Here is a 25,005-nt window from a genome sequence, read left to right as displayed (position 1 = left end):
CTCCCTTCCCTGCTTGTGCTCGCTCTCGTGCTCTCTTGGAAAAATAAATAAATAAAATCTTAAGAAAAAAAAGAAGGAAGCAATCTAGGAAATTGTTGCATGTGAAATTTTCTTTCTGGAACAGATGGCCTCCACCTAATCTTGACCTGTGATTATTATTTTTAAAAATGTTTATTGCTTCACAACTTTATTTTCGGAATCACAAGCAATTTAGAGTGACCACCACTGAGGCCTCTGTTAAAAGATTTTCCAGCAGAGCTGCCCCAGTTTTAAGATTAAGCGGTATTGCGCTTTAAGATGAACTAACTTTCAGGATCTTCAGAGAAGAAAAGCATTGCTTCTATCTGTGATTTTCTTAGACTAAAATCATATTGCAGAAAACTCTGAAAATTAACACAGCAGTAAGACAGTATAAAGTACCTGTCTGTTTTAGAATCCTTAAGGACATTTTCTTGAAAGAAACTGTTTAGCCCATAATCAGCATGAAGTGTACACAGTATTTGTCATTTCTGTGGTCCAGGATATGAAGGTTCCCAGATAGAGTCGTGTTCTCCAGTACTCCTGCAGGTGCGATGTCACCTCAGTCACCGTGATTAACAGCGCTGATAACCTTTCCCTTTAACAAAACATCCTCGCACATGGCCCGTCCCCTGAAACTGTGAGCTGATCCACTTCAAGCATATCTGGTATACTTTCAGATCTCCTTAGGTAATCCTGAACCTTTGTGAAAGAACTGCCTAATTTAACCCAGGGCACAGGAGGAAAATTCCCACTTTCCATGTGTCAGAGATCCTGCATTAAGACTGTAAGAGATTTGACATCACAAGCGAAAGATCTAGTGTGGTTTTGACAGGCAGAAACTGCCTTGTAGGAACATTAATACCTAGAGTTTTAAAACCTTTTCCATGTAGCCCGTAGCCGGACTGCAGTTTCTGACTAAGTGATGTTCAGCCCTCCATCCAGTCCCTGGATTTACAGTGATTTCCATGTCAATAGCCTTCTGCTCCTGCAGCCTTTTCAACTGCTGCAAGAGAGATACGGATCTCAGGTTGTTGGTGTTAAATATTTTGAATTTTCGTAAGACTCAAACTCATCAACAGGTGCTTTTGACCCTTGAGCGATTTCCATCCGTCACCAGACTTCATACTGAGTGTCCCACTGTTTACAGCTGCATGTGTTTTATTTGTGACTTCCACGACAAGTTCATTGGCTGGGTTCATTAGATGGTTAAGAATGTAAAGCTCCACCGTGACACCCAGATTATCTACGTTAGACACAGAAATATATTCTTTGCCTTCTCCCAGAAGGGTATCGAGCAAACCAGAGTTGTAGAAACTGGCGTAAATGTCACCATGACCTGGGGTACCAAGCTTCTGTGTTTTCCCCTGAGTAAGATACATCCTTTGCTGCAGGCAGTCAGGATTCTTTATTAATCCTTGGGTACCTGCATTGATTAAAAATGTAGATTTTTCAAATGAAATGTTTGTTTTTCTCTAGTATTTATTTTTGTATCTTCATTTGTATTAAGAGTGCTCATTAGCTCATTAGAATAAGAGGAACTTTTCTATTGTAGATTTTGTTCAGATGTTCAGTTTGCTGAATGGTCACATCTAAAAAGGTATTCTGATTTCACACACCTGTCCGACTTTTTGGGCTTTTGCAGCCCATGCTGGTCCTCAAACTGCCATTGAGTTTTACCACCACCAGCTGGTTCAGCACAGAAGATAAATATCATTAGGTAAGCCCTGGCCCTCATCTCTTCATAGTGCTGTATCGAATCTTCTGGAAGTCCCTGGATTTTCCCCCAATCCACAGAAGGTCCCTTTTCTTGCAAAAAATCTATGAAACAGTTTCTGAAAATCCATTAAGGTATTTCTTTAGTGTGCTCAAACTCATGTGATGGTGCTGTGGTATTTTTTCTAGTTCCTTCTTCGAAGATCATTCCAGCTCTTGTTCAATGACTTTTTGGAACTGAGAAGCATCATCTTGAGACATGGCTTTGCTAAGATCTCTCTGAGCCATGCCTCCATTACCATAACTGGCTCCTCCTTTCTTCTTTTACTCCCTGGGTTTTTTAAGATTCTGTCCCCAGGCCATTTTTCCCCTCAGTTATTCCCTTACCCTGATTCTTTTTAAGAATGACTTCAAGCTATTGGTGGCAACCTCACCTTGACATTGGGAAACAGTCTGGGTATAGAAAGGCCTAGAAGCTGATAGGTTGGCAGGGTGCTGGGAATGAGGTCATCTGGAGGTCATAACACTCAGATGACTTCTTAGGTCCCAGTAAGTCAGACACTTGTTGTTTTCGCTCAGAAGCCACAGTACAATTTATGAGCCAAGAGTAGAGACAGTGTCAGCTGATTTAGGTTGTACCCATATTTTGCCATGTGACTTTACAAATAAAACTTAAAGGTCAAAGTACAAAGGTAGTGAGTTTCCCAGTGTACAAAGTAGATAACATTATGGAGTGTGTCTCATGAGAGTAAATTTAAGGCCAGTTATCACTCTGTGAGATCAAGATAATGTTAGCACAGTGCTTTCCAAGCTTTCACGTTCATTGGAATCATTAAGGGCTCTTGTTACAGCACAGGTTCCCATTCAGTAGGTCTGTGGTGGGGCCTGAGATCCCTCCTTTCTAACAAGCGCCCAGGGCTACCAATGCTGCTGGTTCCTGAGCTGGAGCTGCTGTCTTTTGGGGGTACACAGCTCTTTGCGAAAGTGAAGAAAGCTATGGACCCTCAGAACAGTGAACCTATCACCTTCCCCCTCCTGCCGCCACATCGCTGTGCAGATGATTTTAAGGTTGTGAGCCCTTTGAAACCCACCCAGCATCTTCAGGTTTCAGAAGTGGCTAATAGATGCTCATAGGACATAATGGTCTTTCAGTCGGTGTCTTCTCTAGTATTTTTATAGCGTGGATTTTAATTTAAAACTAGGGAGATACTGCCGTGGTTACCTACAGGGAAGAATAAATGATCATGCGAAGGGCCCTTAAACTTGCGCCGCTCCAAAGGTATAAGGCTATGAGCCTTGGAATTACTTTGCCTCTGACTTCCAGCAAGAGCGGTGGGCACGGTGTGAGTTGCATTCCTTCATGTTTTATAAGTAAGAATTGACAAGTAGTGTGAGCACCTGTTGGAATCCCTTCTGATCTTCCATCCCTGGATGATTGTGTGCTCCCAGCAGGTATTTGTTGAAAATAGTGGTTTTAAAGCGAAAGATCTAGACACGTTCGGTTAGGGACAGAGAAATGACCCATGTGGGAATGGGAGGGATCGAGATGTGGCACCCCATGGTGTTAATTGAACTAATTGTGTCGTTCTCTTGCTGTGGGCAGGACCTACTTTTGGTAGTTGCATGCTGTAAGAAAGGGGTAATTTTGTGAAGTATTTATTTTATGGCCACATGAACATGGGGGATCTCAAGGCAGTTCTCACTTTTGGGCCCAAAATGGAGCTACCCAAGATCTGGGCACTGTGAACACGGTAGTGGTGGAGGAGAATTTCATTTATTTGTCTTTTAAGCTACTGGTCTGTTCATCCAGGCCTATACTTCTTCACACTGGCTTGGAAAAGTTAGATCAGGCCATGGGAATCCATTGTAGTTCTTGAATGGTGTTTACAACATACTGTTTGGATTTCATTGTTCAGGCTGGTATTTATTCTGCCTGTTCATCCTGAGGTTGCCAGGACACCTGCTTCCCCCACCCTGGGATTATTTTAAAGGAATTCCCAGACATCATATTATTTCATTCATAAGTTTTTCAATGTGTTTCTCTAAAAGGTTAAGACTTGAAAAAAAAATCATCACAATATCATTATCACACCAAAAATGGTAGTAATAATTCCTTAATATCAAATTTGTCTTTAGTCAGTGTTAAGATTTCCCTAGGTATCTTATAATTTCTAAAGATGCCTTTTCTGTTTGCACTGAAATCCCATTGGTTGATAGGTTGTTTTTTTTTTTTAAGGATTTTATTTATTTATTTGTCAGAGAGAGAGAGAGAACACAAGCAGGGGGATCAGCAGGCAGAGGGAGAAGCAGGCCCCCTGCTGAGCAAAGACCCCGATATGGGACTCGATCCCAGGATCCCGGGATCCTCATGATCCAGGCTGAAGGCAGATGCTTAACCGACGAAGCCACCCAGGTGTCCCTGGATGATAGGTCTTTAAAGCCTTTTTTCAATCTATAGGTTCCCCTTCCATCTTTATACTCCTTGCAGTTTATTGTTCTTGTTATTGAATAGGCTGGGTCACTTACCTGCTGCCCTTCCTAGAAGCTAGATTTTGCTGATTGCGTCCCTGGTATTGTTTGATGTGTTCCCCCTGTGTTTCCTGGCATTCACTATCCATCAGCTCTAGATCAGAGTCCGGCCTTTTCCGTGGGCCAGGGACAAGATTTCTGCGGCAGAGGTGTTGGTGTTTCAGTTCTGATGGACAGCATGTCTGGTTGTCTCCTAGTGGTGGAGTTAGCAGCCACTGATGATCACTGCCTGGAGCCACAAATACACCGGAGTTGCAAAGTGCTGACATTCTAATTCTGTCGCTCCTTCTTCGTTTATTAGATAGAATACTCTAAAAAGAGGAACTTTCCCAAACAACTATTTGGTTAAACTTAAAATTAAAAACACTTGATTGTTTAGGAAATGCAGGGCAAATGCTTGAGTCTTCCCTTTTATATACTTTTTTTTTTAAAGATTTTTATTTATTTTAGAGACAGAGAGAGTGTGCTTGTACAAGTTGGGGGGAGGGGCGGAGGGAGAGAGAGAATCTCAAGCAGGCTGCACACTCAGTGGAGCTCGATCCCAGGACCCTGAGATCATGACCTGAGCCAAAATCAAGAGTCTGACGCTTAACCGACTGAGCCACCCAGGCGCCCCTATTTACTAGTTTTTAAAATAATGAGGTGACTCTTTTGATTCTCCAACGGGGACCATTCGGTTTTTATTTTTTAAATTATGAGTTCATAAGTTGATGCATATTTCGTGTATGTCAGTCTTTTGCAGTTACCATTCTCTGCTGCTCAGATTTGGCCTGTGGGGACTTAGTTCAGGTTGGCTCTTGAGTCCTTTTGACGTGGCTCTTATTGGTGATTTCTCACTGTGTAACACAACTTAGGGGCTTAAAGCCCCTAAACCCCCAATTTAGGGGCTTATAACACCATCTATTATCTCACCGTTTCTGTGAGTCAGGAGTCGGGGTGGGGTTTACTTGGGTCCTCTGACCCACTCAGGATCTCTCAAGGATGCAGTCCAGGGCCTTCCAGCCTGGCTGGGGAAGGGGCGCTCCCAGGCTCACCCAGGTGGCTGCTGACCGACCACAGTTTGTTGCCACGTGAGTGTCTCCCAAAGTCTCGCAGTGTGCTGCATGGCTGTCCCCATTGCCAGGCCTCTGAGAGAGAGAGACACACACAGAGGAGCACCAGCAAGTCAGAAATCAGAATCTTCTTGTAATCCTAACTAGGAAGCAACAGACTATCACTTTGGGGGTCTTAGTGTTGTAATCATTGGAAGTGAATTGCTAGGTCCAGCCCACTTCCCGGGGCAGGGGATCACACAGGGTCACAGACACCTGGAGTGTAGGGATCACCAGGAGCCGTCTTAGAAGTTGCCTATGGACAACTTGGACAAACCAGTAACTTTTGATGTGATAGCTTCCTGCTTTCTTGTGTAACAAGATAGTTCAAATATTTGGATTGAGTCGTTCTCCTAACAGCCCTGACTCTAAATGGAATTTAGAGACTATAATTTGGGCATAAGATTCTAGGCCTTTTCAGAGGACAAAGCTAGGAAGGACTTTCTTTTCCTTTTTCAATTTCAGATAAAGTTTATGATTTTACTTGACCTGTTCCATCTTATGTTTGTGTCTGTGTTCATCCAAAACCTTGGTTCTCAAGGCCACACCACCATAATTACTCAGATATTATCCCATAGCGCACAAACGGAAATCTCTGAATGACAATGCTTACTTTACCGGCAACAATCTGATTACTGAAAGTGCTTTGACTTCTTTACAGTTCTTTTTCTCCTTGGGCCAACACCCCACTACATTCTACAGTCAGATTCCAGCATCCGGTCAGGATTGACAATGTCTTTCACTGTGTGCCACCGATGTACAGTTAGGTTCACTTGTCTCAGCTTACTTTTGAGTTTTAGGTCATTTTATTTTAATTTAATTTTTATTTTTATTTTATTTTTTAACACTGAATATATGACCTGCACTTCAGGCTTTTTTTTTTTTTTTTTTTTTTTGACACTGATGTGTTTTAGGTCACTTTGAAAAACAACCTTGTTTTATTTTTGTGTAAATTATTTTCCTCACTCTAAAGATGATCTACAGATCAAGATATTTTTGTAGACATCTAGCGTCTATCCGCTCCGCTCCATTTTCTTCTTTCTCCATAGTTGGCCTCTTGAAAAATACGTAGGCTATCCTTTTTGTCTTTAAGTAAAAGTGGTAGGATTCTCGGTAGACTTTTCTCCACTTTCCATTCGCCTCTTAACACTAATACATCCTGGCTACCAGTCCCTAGCAATATATGGAGACCGTCCTTATTCCTTTGTCAGTGACAGGCCACTCCACTGTGTAGATACATGTCATTTATTCTCGAGAACTATACTTCTTAGGAGTTCTGTGGACTTCTAGTTCTGCTGTTTTCCAGGAACTGTAGTTTCCGAATGCTTATAGAAAGAGGGTGGGAGGAGGGGGGCAGTGCCCTGGCTGCTTCTAGAAGCAGTACCTGTTTGTGACCATTCATACCAGTTTTCTTCTTGGTTCTCATCCTGGGTGGAGGGGAGGTGTCTATTTTTTCGTAACCAGGTGACAGCAAAAAAAAAAGCATTGCTCTTTTCATGAGTCACACAGCCTTCCACAGTTTCTGTCATTTAATTTACACTCCTTTTGGCTTTCAGTTAGAAATTCTTCCAGGTTTTGAGAACACATTATCTGTCAGTCTTAAGTTTTTTGATGGTGGCATCTGTTTTGTGTGTCTTCATGTTTATATCAATAAGGATTTGGGAGGAGTGGTATCACAGATTGTGCTTCAGATGCCATTTAAAAACAAACCCCCATATGTAAAAAGTAAATAAAACAAATGTTTTAAAAACAATCTTTTCTCTCCTAACTAGTACTGAATTATTTGTGTTGCAGGGAAAAGGACTTGGAAGCCAAATTCATTATTCAAATGGAGAAAAGCAAAACAACAATCACAAACTTAAAGGCAAGTAGCAACCTGGCCTTGCTCCAAGAGCCTCCATGTTTGTTTTGTTAAAATGATTTGTTGGTAAATAAAACACATCTGCCATTTCCATACCCCTCCTTCTCAGTTCAACTAGCCACATCAACTTGCACTTGGCTAGGGCTCTTCCATGAAGCAAAAGGGTGATGCTCTGTCTCCTCTCCTGTCCCTGGTTTCATTTGATCTCAGAGCCCTGGTATGTGAGCTCATGGGTTTAACCCAGACTCAGCATTGTTATCCTGTACCCTGTGGTAGATCCTTAGCCTGGCAACTGGCTGAATTCTGTGAATCATTAAGTAAGTGTTAGCCCTAAATTTGTTTCCATTCTTAATGAAAATAATCATGTTTTGTAAACTTTGCAAGAGGAGCTTGTTTTATTATTCAAAACTCAGGGGATGAAAGATTTAAAAAAAAAAAAAAAAGATTTTTTTTCCCCCCTGAAAAAGATAGTCGAAAAAAACAAAATTTTCTAGGATGGCATGTTCTTCCTTTTGCACTTAAAATATCCTATTTTTTTCCTTTGGTCAGTGAATTTGTTAAGAACCGTGAATATTTTTCACTTGGGGGGAGGGTGGATAAGAGTGTAAAGTTAATAATAATAAATCATGTGCTTTATGGACCCAACCCCTCTGTTCTCCTATATTTATCATTAACTTAGAGGTTTGGGTTTCTGAGGCCTGCTGCTCCATGGCCAAGTGCAGATCAATCTCTAGTTGGATTTCTGTTAATTTGTGGCTCAAGGGACTGGATACGTTGACATTCAATCTCAAAGTAGTGCCACTTGATCTCCAGTGATAGAAGCAGGGGGAATGCTCCTATCTTCCAATTGGGCCATGCTCTGGATAATTTGATAGTCTTCCTTTGAGGCTCTGGTGTCTCTTTGCCTGAGGCATTCTCCAGTGAAATGTCTTTCTTCTCTGACCACAATCCTTGTACCGTCTAGCTCTGTCTGGCCCTACCTGGCTTTCCCTCCTTTGACCTACCACATCTTCTCACATTTCTGCCAGTCATCACTTGATCATTGCCTCCTGTTAGTTACCTTTGCTTTGCTTCATGTATCTGTGTGCTCACAGTGTTTTGGTAAAATCATTAAAAAATTATATTTAATTTTTTTTTTTTTTTTTTTTTAAGATTTTATTTATTTGCGAGGGAAGAGAGACAGAGAGCATGAGAGGGAGGAGGGTCAGAGGGAGAAGCAGACTCCCTGCTGAGCAGGGAGCCTGATGTGGGACTCGATCCCAGGACTCCAGGATCATGACCTGAGCCGAAGGCAGTCGCTTAACCAACTGAGCCACCCAGGCGCCCTAAAAAATAATATTTACCGAAACAGAGTGAAGAGACCCTTGGCTCTGGATGCATCTCTTCTTTGTGTGTTGTGGAATCTATTTTTCTTGATTACTCTGTTGCTTTTTGAGTTTTACAAACATTTCCTCATCTGATATAATGAAAACAGATGTCCAGATTTTTAACATTTTAATAATAAGAACCATAGAAATTGTTTATTTAGAGAATCTGAATTATGTTGGAAAATATCATGCTCATTAAATTTTTTCAGCATGTGTCCAGGGAACTTTGTGAAACTTTGGTGGCTTATGATTTTTAAACATGGTTTTTGGTTCAGTTTAGGTATATAGCAAGGTAGACAAGATACACACAAACATCTGCAATAAACTCATAATAGAATATGTCCTAGGAGAATCTAGCCTCTCAGAAGTGGCAGCAATTACTTCTGGATATAGTGCCCAAGGGGCAGCTTCATGGAAGAGGAAGCATCCGACCTGGAGTTTTTAGTGGGGCCACAAAACTGCACAACTCTAAGGGGCTCTAGTCACATCACAATCTATGTGATTAGCAGCCTCTAGAGTTCTGCAGACCCCAACTCTGGTGGTTTCAGGTGGAGGGAACAGTAAAAAGTATTGAAGCCAGCGGAAAAATACGAGTCTGGTTAGAGTATTGGGTTTGTATAAGAGAATCATGATAAAAAGTCCAGGAAAGTAGCCATGCATCATAGCATAGAGAGCCTGGATTGATGGGAGGATTTCGGGATTGATCGATCGATCTATCTATATCTATCTAAGGGGTAGTCAGGAGGAAGTAAATGGTTTTTAGAGTGTAAATATGAAAAATGACGATCATTGTATATTTTTTATGAATTTTTCTTTTTTTGAATTGGATAGATCATTTAACTGTCAGGGCTTTTTACGTTATTATCTTATTATCCTAAACCTTTCCCTCTAGATACCAGAAGGAGGGACTGGGGACTCAGGAAGAGAACGGACCAAGACCTTCACCTATGACTTCTCTTTTTATTCTGCTGATACGAAAAGTCCAAATTATGTCTCACAGGAGATGGTATGATATTTTCATAATCTTTATTTTGATTTCCATATTGAGAAGAACTCTTTAAAACATCTTGCTAATTTTTTAAAATATAATTTATATAAAATTTGCCTCTGCTAACTTAGCTTTGTTTGTTACATAGCACCATTTATCTTAATTAAGCCTGAGAAGAAGTCAGTCCCCACAAAGTTGATTTTGTTTTTCACTTCTGAGCATGATGATCATAACCTTTTTTTTTCAAAACTTGGACATGACTACTGTTTTGAAGGAGCTCTGCAAATAAAGCAATTTGGAGGCGCCATTTGTATATTGCTAAGCCTGGCAAATAGGCCACTCAGCTCTGAGTCCTGCTGCGATGCAGAGCTTTAGGAGTTAGATTTCAAACCCAAGTCCCATTTCCTGTGAGTGGATCATTATAGGATCATTATAAGATTCTAGAAAGAAGGATTCTAGAAGGAACAAACTTTTTTTCCCCCCAGAATTTTTCTAGAATCTAGAATGTAGCTGGAAATTTTCGAGGAAACCCATGCTATAGGCTTTTATGGTCTAAAATGTAGACATGACATGGGCATAGAGGAACAGACCCAAAGATTCTCGCAGTAAACCATTGCATGTTGGCATTGCATGTGAGCAGGACAAGGGCATGTCCCTGGGACCAGCTGGGTATTTGAGCAGAGCAGAGTTATGGGGAAGCACCAGTGAGAGAGGAGGATTATGGGCTTCTTCCTGGCTTGTTAACAGCTTCTTTAAATATATTGCTTCAGGACTGATGTGTTAAAACTAGGATAAGAATTCCTGTTTTGCCTGCTCTGGGTTATAATCCATGAGGTGGCATCTTAAAGTGGTATTATTGTCTAGTTGCTTGCAACTTGGTGTGTCCACGTATGAGAATCACCGCATTGCCTAGAATGTGTTAAAAATGCAAAATCTTGACCAATTTCAGATCCACTGAATCAAACTGCATTTTTAGCAGGTTCCCAGGTGATTTGTACCTACCTCAACATTGGAGAACTATAGTTGGTTAGGAAATGGTATGTGGAAGCTATTGGCTTTACTGAGGCAACGTAAATGTTGGCATTAAGATAGACAACTTAGAGGAATTGTTCGGAGGAGAGGGTTGGAGTGATTGTATCCAGAACATGTGAATTCAGCATCAGGGCAAAAATAGAAAGGATGACAGCAATAAGAATGAGAGCCACAGAGAGAGAGGAGTTGCCTGGTATGAAAGAGGGGCCAGTAATCAATGCTGCCTGAGTAGGCATTGGTGTCTAAAACTCTGCTTGGCGCTCGTATACCCTGTCTCACTTGATTCTTGCAAGACCAGATTTAACTTTAGCGCTGCGTTTTTCTTTGTCAAAGAGACTCAGTAAGCTTAAATAACTTGCTCAAGTCCATAGACCTCGTCGACCTAATAGTAGCAGAGTTGAGGTCCTAGGGCTGAAGTGTAGGGCAGTGGAGATGCCACTGGAAGGTCTTCAGGGCATAAGAGAGAAGGGTTGGTTTCTTCTAAATAATAGACGGATAGGGCAGCCCTATTGATGAATAAATGAACGAGTGAGTAATGTTAAAAACCAAAATTCAGCCAAGTAAATTTAAAGATCTAATTGGCTTTATTCATTGATTCATGAATCCTGCAGCATTCCATCCAGCAAGTAGAAAGGAGCTCCGAAGAGCTGTACCAAATGGAAGGATTTTATAGGTAGAAACAGGGCCAGACAAGTAGCAAAAGAAAAGAAAGGATTGTTTCCGGCAAGATCATCTTCCCTCAGGGGAAGAGTAGAGGATGTTATGAGGTGGATCACCTCATCTTCCTCTGGGGGATGGAGAAGGCCCATATGACAGATTACTTCATTGGTGCTGATCAAAAATTCCTGACTGACCAGTTTAAGACTACATATCTGGGGGAGGTTGAAATTGCGATTAGGTTAGGTATTGAACCCCGGTTTTGTGACTTGGCTTAGCATAAGTGACTCCATTTTGGGCCTGTGGTTTTCTTTTTAACAGCAGTGCAGAAGACTTTGCTGCTGAGGTAACTGATTAATCAGCATTGGTAGCTAGGAGTGTGGTGAGGAATAGAATGTTGTAGGTATTGGAATCCAGATTTTGGCTTTAATATTGGAATGGGAATGACTTGGTTGGTGTGAGGGAATTTGTTAAGGGAAAAGCCATTTCATTCTACAGTCTTCAGAATGTCTTCCACAGAGGATGGACGAAGAGCCATGAAGGTTTCCACTTCTAACTTACCCAATGAGCGGCTGGATTTTCCTCCTTATTTAACCTGAATTTGAGGCCTTTTGAGGATAGAGGGCTGTGCTGGGGGAAAGTCCACAATGGGAGGAGCAGAGCGGTGTGTGACAGCAGGGCCTGGCATGCTGGAGATGCTCAATAAACATTTGCTGACTGACAGAACTCGTCTACAGATGGCGGTTAATTTATGGGAACAGATGACATTTCCTGGTTCTACAAGAGTCAAGATCAGGGAAGCAGTAACAAGTTTAGCTTTTTTGGAAGTTAAAAATAAAAGCTCAGAGTTTAAAAATAGTTTTAGTTTGTGAAAACCTTCTGATAGGGATAATTTCCATGCTTCAGGTGGATGCGTAGCATCTCTTCTCAGGTGTTTTGGGTTTTTTGACTTTATTTATATAGCTATATATAAATAACCTGACATTGTTCCATTAAACTACAAAACTAAAAAAGCAGGAGATGTGTTAGTAAATACTACTTTCTAGCAGAATCACATGTTAATAAAATCAGCATAGATACAGGAAAATACCTATTTTTTTTAATCACTGTATTAGAGAAAAGGGTAATCTTCCTTTACCCCTAATGTTAAAAAGAGCTTCAATTTTGACTGTTGATTAAAGTTTTCATGCTGCCTTATCTGGCACACGATTTGAGCTGTCAGGTCGCATCCCTGCTATTAACAGGGGAAGATGCAAGCTTAGCATGATGTCAGTCTTCTTCTCCTTCTCATCTGAATATAAGGGCATCTTGAGAAAATATATCATGCCTATTACTGTAGTTCAGCTCAAGTTTCCCTTACGATTAAACAAATACCCAAGTAAGATGACCAGTAATATTTCTTTCTTACAAATTAATTTTAGATTTAGAAAAAAAATCAGAGTGATTAAGTCTATACTCACATAAATTAAAGACCATTAAATAAGGTCTGATTTTCCTAATGGTTCTTCAAAACTCCAAAGGGAGGCTTTGATCTCACACAGCCTGTTCCTTGATTCAACCCTGGAGAAACTTGAAACCTACAGTCTCCCAGTTGACAAGCTGGATGGGTGAGTCTTTTGTTTTAACAGTGCCCTCTTGTGGGCAGTTTCCCTCAAGTGAGGCCCTGTGATGCCTTGGATGACCCTCAAATCAGCTTGAAAATCTGTGCTGAGACAATCAGCAAGGTGGATTTTGGGTCACCTGGCCAGGTGAGGATCTCAGCAGGGTTTTGATGCCAGTGGGGGAGAGCAGGTCGTAGGTCTCACAAAGCAGGCCCTCCCTCCTCACCTTGCTTTGATAGGTGATGCTAAACAAGTCCTTCCTGGGAGCCGCAGTGGGGTAGCCTCTTTTCCTTGCAAGAACCCTGGAGATGTGGGCAGTGTCCTGCTGCTTCTGGGTCCTGAGCCAACTTCGGGTAGGTTACATGAAGACTGAGCCTGGCCTGGGTCTCAGCACCTCCAGACCTGCATATTCTAGGCCTGTTTTGTAGAATGTCCACCAGTGCTCCATGCCCCCCGCCGCCCCCACCTGCTCTGGGCCCCCAGGTCGCTCAGAGAACTCAAGCTGAATCAGCTTTCTGGAAAAATGGGTAATAGTAAAATGGTGGGTGGGATTTTAACCCTGGAAAAGAGTTTTATTTTGAAAAACTTTTGGGTTTGATTTAAATATATTTTCTATGACTTTGCTTTAGCCTCAGGCAAAGGTGTTATAGAAGATCCTTCTCTTATTCTTTGGGACTTTATGTAAGGCTGTTCTTCCTATCCAGTGGCACCCTGTGACATGGTAAAAATGATAATTTTTATTTTTTGTGTAATCAGGGAGAATTGAAGAAATATTTAGAGTTTCTCCTCATGTTCCATGTACAGTGCTGGAAGCTAACCTTGGATGGGTGGTCTGGAGCTGTGAGTCTCCCTGGGATTCCGGGTTGCTCCTTCACAGTTTGTGGGAGGAGGTCCTTTCAGGGAGGGCTGGGGCCTCGTGGCTGATGTCAAGGATGTGGGAAGAGGCCACATAGTGATAAAGTCTTTAGAAGCACAAGTTTGGGGGTCAGAAGTACCCAGGTGCAAATCCCAACTCTGCCACTCACTGTGTATGCTCACTCATCTAACTTCTCCCCCTGGACGATGGACCTAAGTGATGCTACCCACCCAGTAGCATTTTATGAGGACTAATATATGAACACAGTGTGGTCTGCTGTCATAGTTGAGAGTTGAGTAAGTCATCCAGAATTTGAGAGTAGGACTAAAAAATAGCCCCTCTTAAAGCTGAAATGGATACAAATTAAGAGCATTAAGACTGGTCATTTTGGAAGTGACTCCATTGAAAGGATAGTTTGTAAATCTTTGACCAAGAAACTGAGAAAACAAAGTTGAAGCAAGATGGTGGCAAGATGGTGCCCGAAGAAAGCTGAAGTCTGGTTGGCTGTGTTATTATTTTGTCCTTGGATGACAGGCTGTATTATTAGCAGGGATGGTTTATGTGGAGCTGAGATTGAGAGGGCTGGTGTTTATCGGCCCTCTCTAGAGGGTGGCTGGAGGGCTTAGATCCCTGCAGGGGAGATGCTGGGGCTCAAGTTTAGCTAACCCAGCATCACTCATAGAGACTGAACACTCCTGAGGGGTTGACGAGGCTCCCACCTTGGACTGTGGTGACCGCACAATGCAGTGCCTCACCTCTTCCTGGCTCTGATAAGAACCTGATCACGCTGCCTCGTGACATCCCTTTAGCTGCTGATGCGCCTCGTTTTTTGAAGCAGGGAGGTGTTTTATGTGGCCTTAGTGTGCCTGTTGGTCCAAGAAGGCAGGAGGCAACATGAAGGCTTGTGGGGTTTGGAAAGCTCTGGTTGGTCCCCTTCCCAACTGTGTGTATCTAGGACGGCCACACATCTCCACTGGCCTCATCTACATCAGCTGTCTGGGTGAAGGATTTGTCCTTCACCCTCTTTCATTCCCCAAAGTGTCCCACTGCAATTATGTGGTGTGACAGACATGGACTCAGGCCATTGTAGGTGCCACCCCAGGCCCTGCACAGCTCATCTCCCTGCCCTCTCCATCCTGGGAAAATATTCAAATAGGAAAAAGCATCTGGACTCTAACGCAGGGGAGCCTGACCATCTCAGCCTCATTCACACCCACCCATCACTCAGCTCTCAGAGAACCTTCTGAGACTTATTTTGATGAAGAGCTGGACCCTTAAAATGACAGCATTGATTTGGCATGGTTTGAGCAATAACTTCTGGCTGCTGTGATTTTTAGGTTTTGAATATTTAGTTTCTGGAAGCTCTGATAGAATGAATGACTCTATAAGTTTATTTAATTCTGAAATGGTAAATCATCATGCTTTAAAATCATCTTTGCTTCTTAGATATGATTGTCACTTGGCCATGTTTACATTTTTATATTTCAGGAATTTTTTGTTAAGTAGGAAAAAGGATGGGGTTGCTTTTTGCTTCCTTAAAAAGTTTCCTTTTGATTAAAAACGGGGGTACATACATATTCTGTTAATAGTTCTGCGATGATTTATTTATGTGGTGTAATCCTTGCAAGACGAAAGTAGCATTCAAGAATATTGTCAACATTGAAGGAGCTTTTTATTAAAATCCATGGTAATTGTGTCTTTTGTGTTTTTTTTTTTTTTTTTCTGCTTTCAGGTTTTCAAAACCCTTGGCACAGATGTTGTGAAGTCTGCGTTTGAAGGTTATAATGCTTGTGTCTTTGCATATGGGCAAACTGGATCGGGAAAGTCATACACCATGATGGGAAATTCTGTACGTTGTTTTACACTGTGGGAAGAAAATGTCCCATTATCTCTCTTTGGACTGATGAATTATCTCTTTTATCTACTTGGTCTGTACTAACTTACTTTTCATGTTCTGATCATTCTTTAGCAATAAGATAAAACTCAGTAATAAGTTGGACTAAGTTTCCTTTGATTTTAAATTAGAAATAGTTTTAAGTTTATAAGCATGAATAATTGGATGCAAGTCTCAGTTCATTTTCTGTTTTTAAAGGCTTTATAATCTTATCAAAAAAGTGTGCTGGGCCCATAAGTAATTTATTCTTCTTTTCTGCCAACACAACAGTTTGAATAAAATTACTGAACTCTATTCTTTTTTTAAAATTATTCAAAACATATTTTTCTCAAGAGAAATGTAAAAAAAAAAAAAATCTGGTGGAAAGGTACTACATAACTCTATCATATACATAAAAAGAGAATTATGCTGTTTACATAGAGTCTATATAGTTACAGACTCTGTAGAGTTTAGTAGTTATGCTATATAAACTAACAGACATTAAAGTTATACTTGCCCCAAAATATGGAGGAGTAAAAACTAGACATTATTACAGGAACTTTGTCTCGTTCTGTGTTTTCTCCAGATCTAGATAGTGCTGGTGTGTTTTACTTATGTCATAGTGAAAACTCTTCATTTCCTATCAGGCCTGTGGCCTGTTCTACCTGTGGAGGTACTAGCCGGTGATCACAGGGCTTCCTGCTGGCACGCACAGTGAGATCTTTAATGCCAAAGATTTGGTGGTTCACAGAAGTAGTAGTAGTGCGTTTTTTAAAAAAGATTTTATTTTTATTTATTTGAGAGAGAGAATGAGCAAGGGTGAGGGGCAGAGGGAGAGGGAGAAGCAGATTCCTCGCTGTGCAGGGAAGCCGGACTCGGGGCTCGATCCCAGGACCACAGGATCGTGACCTGCGCCCAAGGCAGCCGCTTAACTAACTGAGGCACCTAGGCGCCCCAAAGTAGTAGTAGTGCATTAAAGGAGAGTGGGTCTTTCCTGATGGAAGCATTTGACCTGGTTTCTTAAATTCAGGCTTTTCCTTTACAGAGGTAGATAAATGCTGTGCTGTGAGTCCTCAGTGCTGAACAGTGTGGAAGACTACATAGGAGAACAAGCAGTTAGTCTCAGGAGTTTCACATTTCCTTTTATCATAACTTCTCCCTTCCTAGTTTCCCACTGTGCCTTTGCAAAAAAAAAAGTCTTCTCTAAAAATGAAATTTGCGTGTTGATCCGCCAGTAGCTCTTTTACATTAAGTTAAACATTCATAAAGCATTCCTAAATTACACTTGTTTTTCTCTGACCTTATAGTTAGTTGAACCCTGTTTGGGTCTTCCTTTTTATTTTATTTTTTAAAGGCACACACAAAAAAATATGGCAAAAAGCCCAATTTTCCTTGATAAGAATTGGTACCAACTTAATGTTGTAAGGGAAAAAAAGTTCTCTTAATGCTGTGATGATATTTTTTGGGGGGGAGGGCATGCTGGGTGAAGGTAGAGATGGTCTTTGGAAGGAAACACTGAAGCTCTGAAGTTTTGGTTTCCTAACAAGAACATTTGGCCTCATCTTTAATATCGTTCTGAGGCTCATCAGCTTGTTAATGCCGGCTGAACTACGAATACTCCTGAAGATGCCCACGTCGCATAAGTAATATGACGTATTAAAATCTGTCTTGGAAGGCCAGAGTTGGGATGAGTGCATCAAAGGAGGGATATAATACATGTTTCAGTGTGGTCCTGTCACCTGAGGGTTAAGACAGTTATCAGCTACTTTGAGTGCTTATCAAGGTCTCATTGGTGTTTTTCTTTTCTGCTCAGTGTCTGTTTCACCTTCTTTGGTCATTTGACGCGATCAAATTTTCCACATTTATTCTACAGCTGTAGACCATCTTGTTTGAAAGTTTAAGGAATAGATCTTCTTTGTTTTCAAGTCAGGATTTAACTGATTAAGAGCTGATAACTGTATATTACTCTAGACCTAGCATGTAGAAGTTAGAAGGCTCCATCCTCTGATTTCAGAGGCTAGGAAGCAGTCCTGAGGGGGTAAATGCTGTATCTGGGGCCCTGCGGTGGTAGGCCTGGAGTTGACATGAAGGCCCCTTGGGTCTAAATCCACTCTGGCAAATTGCAAATTCAGCCATCGGTTGCCTTTATTTCCAGTGACAGCTGTGGCATTCCTCCTTCCCACTGCAGGGCGATTCTGGCTTAATACCTCGGATCTGTGAAGGGCTCTTCAGTCAAATAAATGAAACCACCAGATGGGACGAAGCGTCTTTTCGAACTGAAGTCAGGTAGGGCCCATGGTCTGAGTAACTGAGTGTGTGAGCTTGGTTGGAGCTTCTCTCTGGGCATGAGGAGTAGATAAAGGATAAAGCCTTTGGATTCCTGAAGGGAGAGTCTGCCTTTTCTCCTCCTGTACTATCATAGCTAGAGGCAAAGCTTAAAATATGTCTGTTTTTAGTGACTTTCCTGGGTGCAATTTGGATTAGGATTTGGGGTGGCTAGTGGGAATAATCCTGCTTGGTCAGAAACTCTGACATAGGATGTTTATCTCGAATAGAGTGAGCTTTTGACTTTTAAGTGTATACCCCGTTCACTTGCCGCCTTTTATTTGAATAAGGTTTGTTTTATTCCTTGTGTTGGTAGGATCACTGTACATCTAATCTTTAAATAAATCTGGATGGTTGAAGTGTTGTTTTCCCTCCCTGAAATTAAACCTTGGCGGGGAGCCAGTCTTCTCATTGGTTTTGAGGACAAACATGGCAATCAGAGGTCCTCACGGCTGCCTGACCTCTCAGTGGCTATGTGGCCTTGGACAAGTGGTTTAAAAAACTCTGTACCTCTATTGCCTCAACTGTAAAATGGGGATAATAGTGGTACCTGCCTCTGGGCTCTCTTAGGGATTAAATGAAGAAATCCACTTACTGTGCTAAGCATAGTACCTGATACATGGCTACCACCCATAACTGTATGTTGCTACTGTTATTGTTTTGTTCTTATATTAATGGGGAAATAATTTTACTGAGTTCAGTCCTATTTAAATTTTTAGCTACTTGGAAATTTATAATGAACGTGTGAGAGATCTGCTTAGGCGGAAGTCATCCAAAACCTTCAATCTAAGAGTCCGAGAGCATCCAAAAGAAGGACCGTATGTTGAGGGTAAGAGCAAATATTTCACAGCTCTCTTCTTGGGAATTTGTGTAAAAACAGTAGTTTCAGGGGAAAAACGTAAGATAATGGTGAGATGTGAAAAATGTCCTTGTCTTTGGCATTTTATTCTAGTAAAAACGATGTGCTGGCACTGCAGCTGTCACTAGTGTGAATTTGTACTTCACCGCCCATTCGCTGATTCTGTGCGCTCGCCAGTAGATCTCCTCTGGCTCTCAGAAGAAGAAGTCTCTGGAAATTTGTTTTCCAGGGTTCGCGGGCAGCATAAGCAACCCTACAGGCTGTCTCTTTACATGGCGCTGCATCTTAGCGGTCTGTTTTTACTGACCTTAAGGGTAGCTTATGAGCATCAGGAGATTCTAAGACTTCTCACCTTGTGAGAAGAGCACTGACAGAGTTTCCTGCGCTGCGGTCCTCAGCATCTGTGTTGTGATAACACTAGCTGTGCCTCAGGTAATGCTGGTCAAGGGCTGGCCCTTGCTCAGTATTCACACACAGGATGGGTTTGAGGTTGTCTGGATACTGCAGCTCCTGTCGGCTGACTCGCGGAGGCGGCTGAGTTGTGGCCGACCGTAGGAATCAGGCCCAGAAAGGCGCGTTCCTGTGGTCTTGTCCTTCGTCTGTGTCTCATTGGAGGCAAGGCTGAGAACTGGTCCTGGGCTTAAAAAGGTGTTCCTGTTTTGGTTGTCTTTTTCACTTAGTGATACCAAGTGTACCGACAGGACTCCATCTGCATTTTATTAAATTTCTAATTGAAATTTTGCCTTTTATGCCCAAAGTAAGGTGTATAACTGTATTTGTTTTGTGGAGCGTGGAATAGTTATTATTGTTAATAGCTTTTAGGCTAACTGTGCCTTCATACTTCCCTTTAATTGTCTTTTATCAGATGCTAAAACATATTATAAAGCTGGTTTATGAAAAGACAGAATAATCAAACAGGGCAAAACATCTGGAATCTGATGTACATACTTAGAGGGATTTAGTTTCTAATAAATCTGATCGTCAAACATTGGAGGAATATTGGTTGTTAAGCTGCCTGGGAGGGAAAAAAAAAAGAGTAAATTGGTACTATAGCTCCATTTTTACACCAGGATAAATGGCAAATGGAGAAAGATTTTAATGTCAAAAGTGACATAATAAAATGACTATAAGAAACTATGGGTTAACCTTTTTTCCAGAAATCTGGAGAAGGGAAGTCTTTTAGAAATTTCACTTAAAACTCAGGAACCATGAAATAAAAGTGTTAAATTTGAAATAAAACTTGACAGAAACACCATCAGCAAAGTAAAAAGACAACTTACAAACTGGGGAAAATCTTTTCAATCAAAGTTTCAGACAGAGGACTCATTTCCCTAATATATAAAGAGATCCTGTAACTCAGTGATGACAGATCCAACAACCAAGTAGAAAAACGAACACAGGATGTGAATAGACTGTTCACAGAAATGGAAATGCTAATGGTTTTTTAAAAAAATTTTTTTATTTTAAAGATTTTATTTATTTATTTGAGAGAGAGAGAGAGAAACAGTATGAGAGGGGAGTGGGTCAGAGGGAGAAGCAGGCTCCCCGCTGAGCTGGGAGCCTGATGTGGGACTCGATCCCAGGACTCTGGGATAATGATCTGAGCCGAAGGCAGTCGCTTAACCAACTGAGCCACCCAGGCGCCCAATGCTGATGGTTTTTAAATGGAGGAAAGAATGCTCAGCCTCACTCATACTCAGAGAAAAGCAGAATAAAAAAATCTTCAAGATAACATTTATTACCTATCCCTGGTAGATGTAAGTAAGCCTGGTAGGACAGTGTTGGGAGACAGGCAGTCTTATACATTGCTACTGCTGGGTGTAAATTGCCTTCTATGGAGGACAGTTTTGCAATATCCATCAAAATTTCAAATGTGCTTGGATCTAGCACTTTGGCCTCTTCAGAATTTATTCTGCAGAAATATTCACACATATTTGAAAAGACCTGTGTACAAGATTATTTGTAGTAGCGTTACTTGTAATTGGAAACAAAATGTAAACAACCACCATCTATGGTCTCAACAGGAGACTGGTGAAATTGGTTATGGTACATGCATACAGTTGAATGCTCTGCAGCCATAAAAATGAGTGAGGAATCACCTTAACTGATACAGAATTTTCTTCAGTTATTACACAGAAAAAAGCAGGATGCAAAACAATGTTTATGGTACACTGCCATGTTTGAAAGGGGAAAGAAGATGGTTTTATGTATATGTTTGGGTTATTTCTAGAAGTGAATGGAGAAACTAATAACATTGGGTTGCCTGACAGAAGAGAAGTGGGGAGTGGACTTTAGGATAGGGGTCAGGGAGACCCTTTACACAGTATACATTTTGTTGCCTTCGATTTTAGAACCATATGAATGTTCTCCCAAAATGAATAAAAAAGTGTTTTTAAAGGATTAAAAAATGCTCTCTGGTTTTGCCTGAAGGTAGTGTTTACATTTCCCTTGCTATGTCTAATGCTCACGTGGTTGATGATATTAGCTAACACATCATAAATCCCCTATGTGATAAGTATGTATTATCAGAGGTGACTAAAGCTCAGTGAGGTTAAGTGATTCGCACATAACCATGTAAGTCTACTAGTCAGCGGCAGACTGGGATTTGACCCTAGACAGCCCCAGCCCTTGAGTCCGTGTTGTAAACTACCACACCGCAGGAACAAGTAAGATCTTTAAACAAGTCTGTACTGTACAGTCGTGTGTTATTTCAGAGGTAAATTTCTTACTCTGTTTACTATAGATTAGGGAGGTTTCCTCAGCTCCCCCCCCCACACTTTTTTTCCCCAGATTTATCCAAACATTTAGTACAGAATTACAGTGATGTCGAAGAACTGATGGATGCGGGAAATATCAATCGAACCACGGCAGCGACTGGGATGAACGACGTCAGTAGCAGGTCTCATGCCATCTTCACCATCAAGTTCACTCAGGTGAGGGCAGCTGCAGGGCTGGCTGGCTCCATCCCTGAGGTCTTTACTAGGTGATTAGCACCAGCTGAGGACTGATCATTGTTGAACCAGGAGCAGCGGCAGGCAAAGGTGACTGCCTGTCATTTCCTTGTTAATTGGAGTCGAACATGTGCTGTGTGCAGAGTCTCTCGGTGGTTACAGTCACAGTCGTTTGAAATGTCCAGATGTGTACCCTTAAGAAATACTTAGCAGGCTTCCGCCCTGCTCTAGACATAAAAAAAAGCTTGCTTTGTGCATAATTAAGCAAAAGTTTTCATTGTTGCGAGCTCTGTGGGAGATAATGGATTGCCAAGTCAGACCAGCTAGGGGCCAAGGTGAGTAACTCATTGTGGTACATTATCGCTCCATGGCACTCACCCCACAGTGTTGATTAGGATTATGAGAATGATATTAAAGGGCAACCGACATTTTTAAGTACTGATGTAAGAACTCATTCTGATCAGGAGGTGGAGAGCATTTTGAATATGTGCTGAAATTATTGAGGGTAAATATTTTAAGACCTAGGCCAGTAGAACAGATGAATGCAAACATATACAGAAGGTCCTCTCAGGGCTTCAACATGTGTTAGGAGTTTGGGGATGTCCTGACCTGTATTAACCATTGAACATATCAGATACAAAAAGATAGTGTTTAATTAAGGAAGGGGATCACAGAGCAAAGAAAATAAAAAAATTCTCAAAGGTCAATCAGAACAACTCCCAATAAATGCTCCACATCTTTACCTTTAGTTAGATCTTTGCTTTTCTTATTTTTTAAATATTTTATTTATTTATTTGACAGAGAGAGAGTGGGGGCAGGAAAGGGAGAAGCAGATCCCTGCTGAGCAGGGAGCTTGATGTGGGGCTCGATCCCAGGATCCTGGGATCATGACCTGTGCTGAAGGCAGACGCTTAACCGACTGAGCCACCCAGGCACCCCAGATCTTTGCTTTTTGATTTACTGTAGTTTATTGGATTTTCTCCTTTCTGCTTAATGTAGATTAGGATGTGGCCATCCCTAGTTTGTAAGAGGCTTACATTTCTATCAAAGTATGGTAATTTCTTTTTGGCATTTCGGTTCAGACTATTAAATATAGGTTAAAAGTCTTTGGGAAGGTAAAATTTTGGTAGAATTCAGGATCAAGGAATACATTATTTAAGGTTTTCAGTTTTTTTATAATTTGTGAAACAAGTTTTAATGTTGAATAACGGTCAAATTATCTCTTACATAACTGTCTACATTTATCCTATTTTGGAGAGCCCTTGTGCTTGGAATGCTGAAGATTCCAGATGAGAACAAAACTAGTTATTTGTTTACTTCTTTTTTCTTTGTAAGTGCCCTCAGCGACTTGCGTCCTGTTCTGCCACAGTCAGACTCAGTAAGCCTTTGTTGAGAACGGCCGAGTGATTGGAGTAATGGAACAGTTCTTCAGAAAGTTTAAGAATGGGGGCGCCTGGGTGGCTCAGATGGTTAAGCGTCTGCCTTCGGCTCAGGTCATGATCCCAGGGTCCTGGGATCGAGCCCCGCATCGGGCTCCTGGCTCAGCGGGGAGCCTGCTTCTCCCTCTCCCTCTGCCTCTCTCCCTGCTCATGCTCTCTCTCTCTCTCTGTATCTCTGTGTCTCAAATGAATAAATAAAAAAATCTTTAAAAAAAAAAAAAAAAAAGAAAGTTTAAGAATGACGTATGGTCAACTTCTGTTGTATTCAGTTTCATTTGGAAGTTTCTATAATCAGTGAGAAGGCCTATGAAACAACGAGATTAAAAAAACAACAACAACAACAAAAAAACGAAAAACAACCCTACCCTGAGAAATCACAGTGAGGCGTGGAAAATAATTAGGATTTGTATCACAGACAACATCAGGGCTCTTTACACCTCTTCAGTGTTGCTTTTATGTTTTGCTACAGGCGAAATTTGATTCTGAAATGCCGTGTGAAACCGTGAGTAAGATCCACCTAGTCGATCTTGCTGGAAGTGAGCGCGCGGATGCCACCGGTGCCACTGGGGTTAGACTGAAGGAAGGGGGGAATATTAACAAATCCCTCGTGACTCTGGGAAATGTCATTTCTGCCTTAGGTGGGTTTCTGCTTGTCCCCTGCTGCCTCTTACTCTTCGCGGTACTGTATTAGCACGAAGCAATTATGTTTAATGTTTGTGTTACAGACCGAGATTATAGCCCCAAGGTTTTCTGAAGCGAAATTAGAGCAAAAAACCTCACTAATTGTTGTTTTCTTTCTTTTTTTCTTTTTCTCCCGTGCAGCCGACTTATCTCAGGATGCGGCAAACCCTCTTGTGAAGAAGAAGCAAGTTTTTGTGCCTTACAGGGATTCTGTTTTGACTTGGTTGTTGAAAGATAGCCTTGGTGGGAACTCTAAAACCATCATGATCGCCAGTAAGGATTCCAAGTTCTTTTCCTCAGTATATAGTGTTTTATGTGAACTAACTGTAGATGTGTAAGTTTCAAGTGTCTCATTAGGAAATAGTACCTTTTTTTTAATCTTAAAAATAATAATTTTTCTATCTTGAAGAAAATGACTGATCCCATCTACACTATCCTATTATTAACTCTCTTTCCTGTTTCCTAGTTAGATAAACTTACCATGTGTTGTGCAAGCTGGGATACTATGTGCAGAATGACTCTCACACTTTCTTTGCTCAAAGTACAGGATAGAAACTTTTCATTCCACGAGCTCACAGGAGAAAATCATTATAGGAATATAAGTGAAAATAACCCAACTTCTGTTTTTCTATTCTAAAGCAGTACATGTGGAATTTAAAATGAGAATTGAGAGGAAAAACAACAATGCACATAAATGATAGCAGTTCTATACTGTCCTGCTGCATTATCACTAATAGGAAGAAGTGTAGCAGAGAAGAAAAATGTGCAAAGGGGAGACAGTCGCGTAGGGGAACTCAGAAACTTTTAAACCCACTTTTTCTTGCCTTTTCTTCCCTTCCCTTCCCTTGTTTGCATATTCCCCACTCCGCAGGCCTTGCATTAACGCTGGAGAAAAGGGATCTATCCTGGGGTGTGTACCCCAGATGCAACTGTCTAGTTACCTGAGCCCTAGAGGCTGTGGTGGGGGCAGGGCAATTAACCAAAGCGTTAGGAGGAAAAGAATTCACTGACTTACTGTTTTGAAAAATGATCATGCTTTAGATTTTTACAGGTGGTAGGCTTTGCCAAAACTTTTAAAAGTATTTTAATTTCTATGTAATATTGAGAAGTATACAGATAATCTTTTTTTTTTTTTTTTTTTTTAAGATTTTATTTATTTTT

General features: G+C 41.2%; 1 protein-coding gene across 6 annotated transcripts in view; it reads left to right on the top strand.

Annotated features, from left to right (window-relative positions):
• KIF16B (kinesin family member 16B) overlaps positions 1–25,005 on the top strand; it is a 298,817-nt gene that overhangs the window by 37,015 nt on the left and 236,797 nt on the right. For 5 of the 6 annotated variants that reach the window (XR_004301248.1, XM_032419796.1, XM_032419797.1 and 2 more), the window contains exons 2-9: positions 7,149–7,218; positions 9,475–9,588; positions 15,449–15,565; positions 17,778–17,875; positions 18,634–18,743; positions 21,564–21,706; positions 23,633–23,801; positions 23,986–24,117. Coding sequence is in view for 5 of the 6 variants with exons in the window: in XM_032419796.1 (XP_032275687.1) it covers positions 7,149–7,218; positions 9,475–9,588; positions 15,449–15,565; positions 17,778–17,875; positions 18,634–18,743; positions 21,564–21,706; positions 23,633–23,801; positions 23,986–24,117 (953 nt within the window). In the remaining variant the exon portion in view is untranslated. Of the gene's footprint in view, positions 1–7,148; positions 7,219–9,474; positions 9,589–15,448; positions 15,566–17,777; positions 17,876–18,633; positions 18,744–21,563; positions 21,707–23,632; positions 23,802–23,985; positions 24,118–25,005 lie in introns of those variants that run through there. The other variant, XM_032419800.1, reaches the window with a different exon arrangement.

The sequence above is a fragment of the Phoca vitulina genome, unplaced genomic scaffold, assembly GCF_004348235.1.
Source record: "Phoca vitulina isolate PV1807 unplaced genomic scaffold, GSC_HSeal_1.0 scaffold22, whole genome shotgun sequence".
In the NCBI taxonomy this organism is placed as follows: domain Eukaryota; kingdom Metazoa; phylum Chordata; class Mammalia; order Carnivora; family Phocidae; genus Phoca; species Phoca vitulina.
The sequence above is the reverse complement of the archived record's forward strand: the minus strand, read 5'-3'. Positions and strand labels throughout refer to the sequence as shown.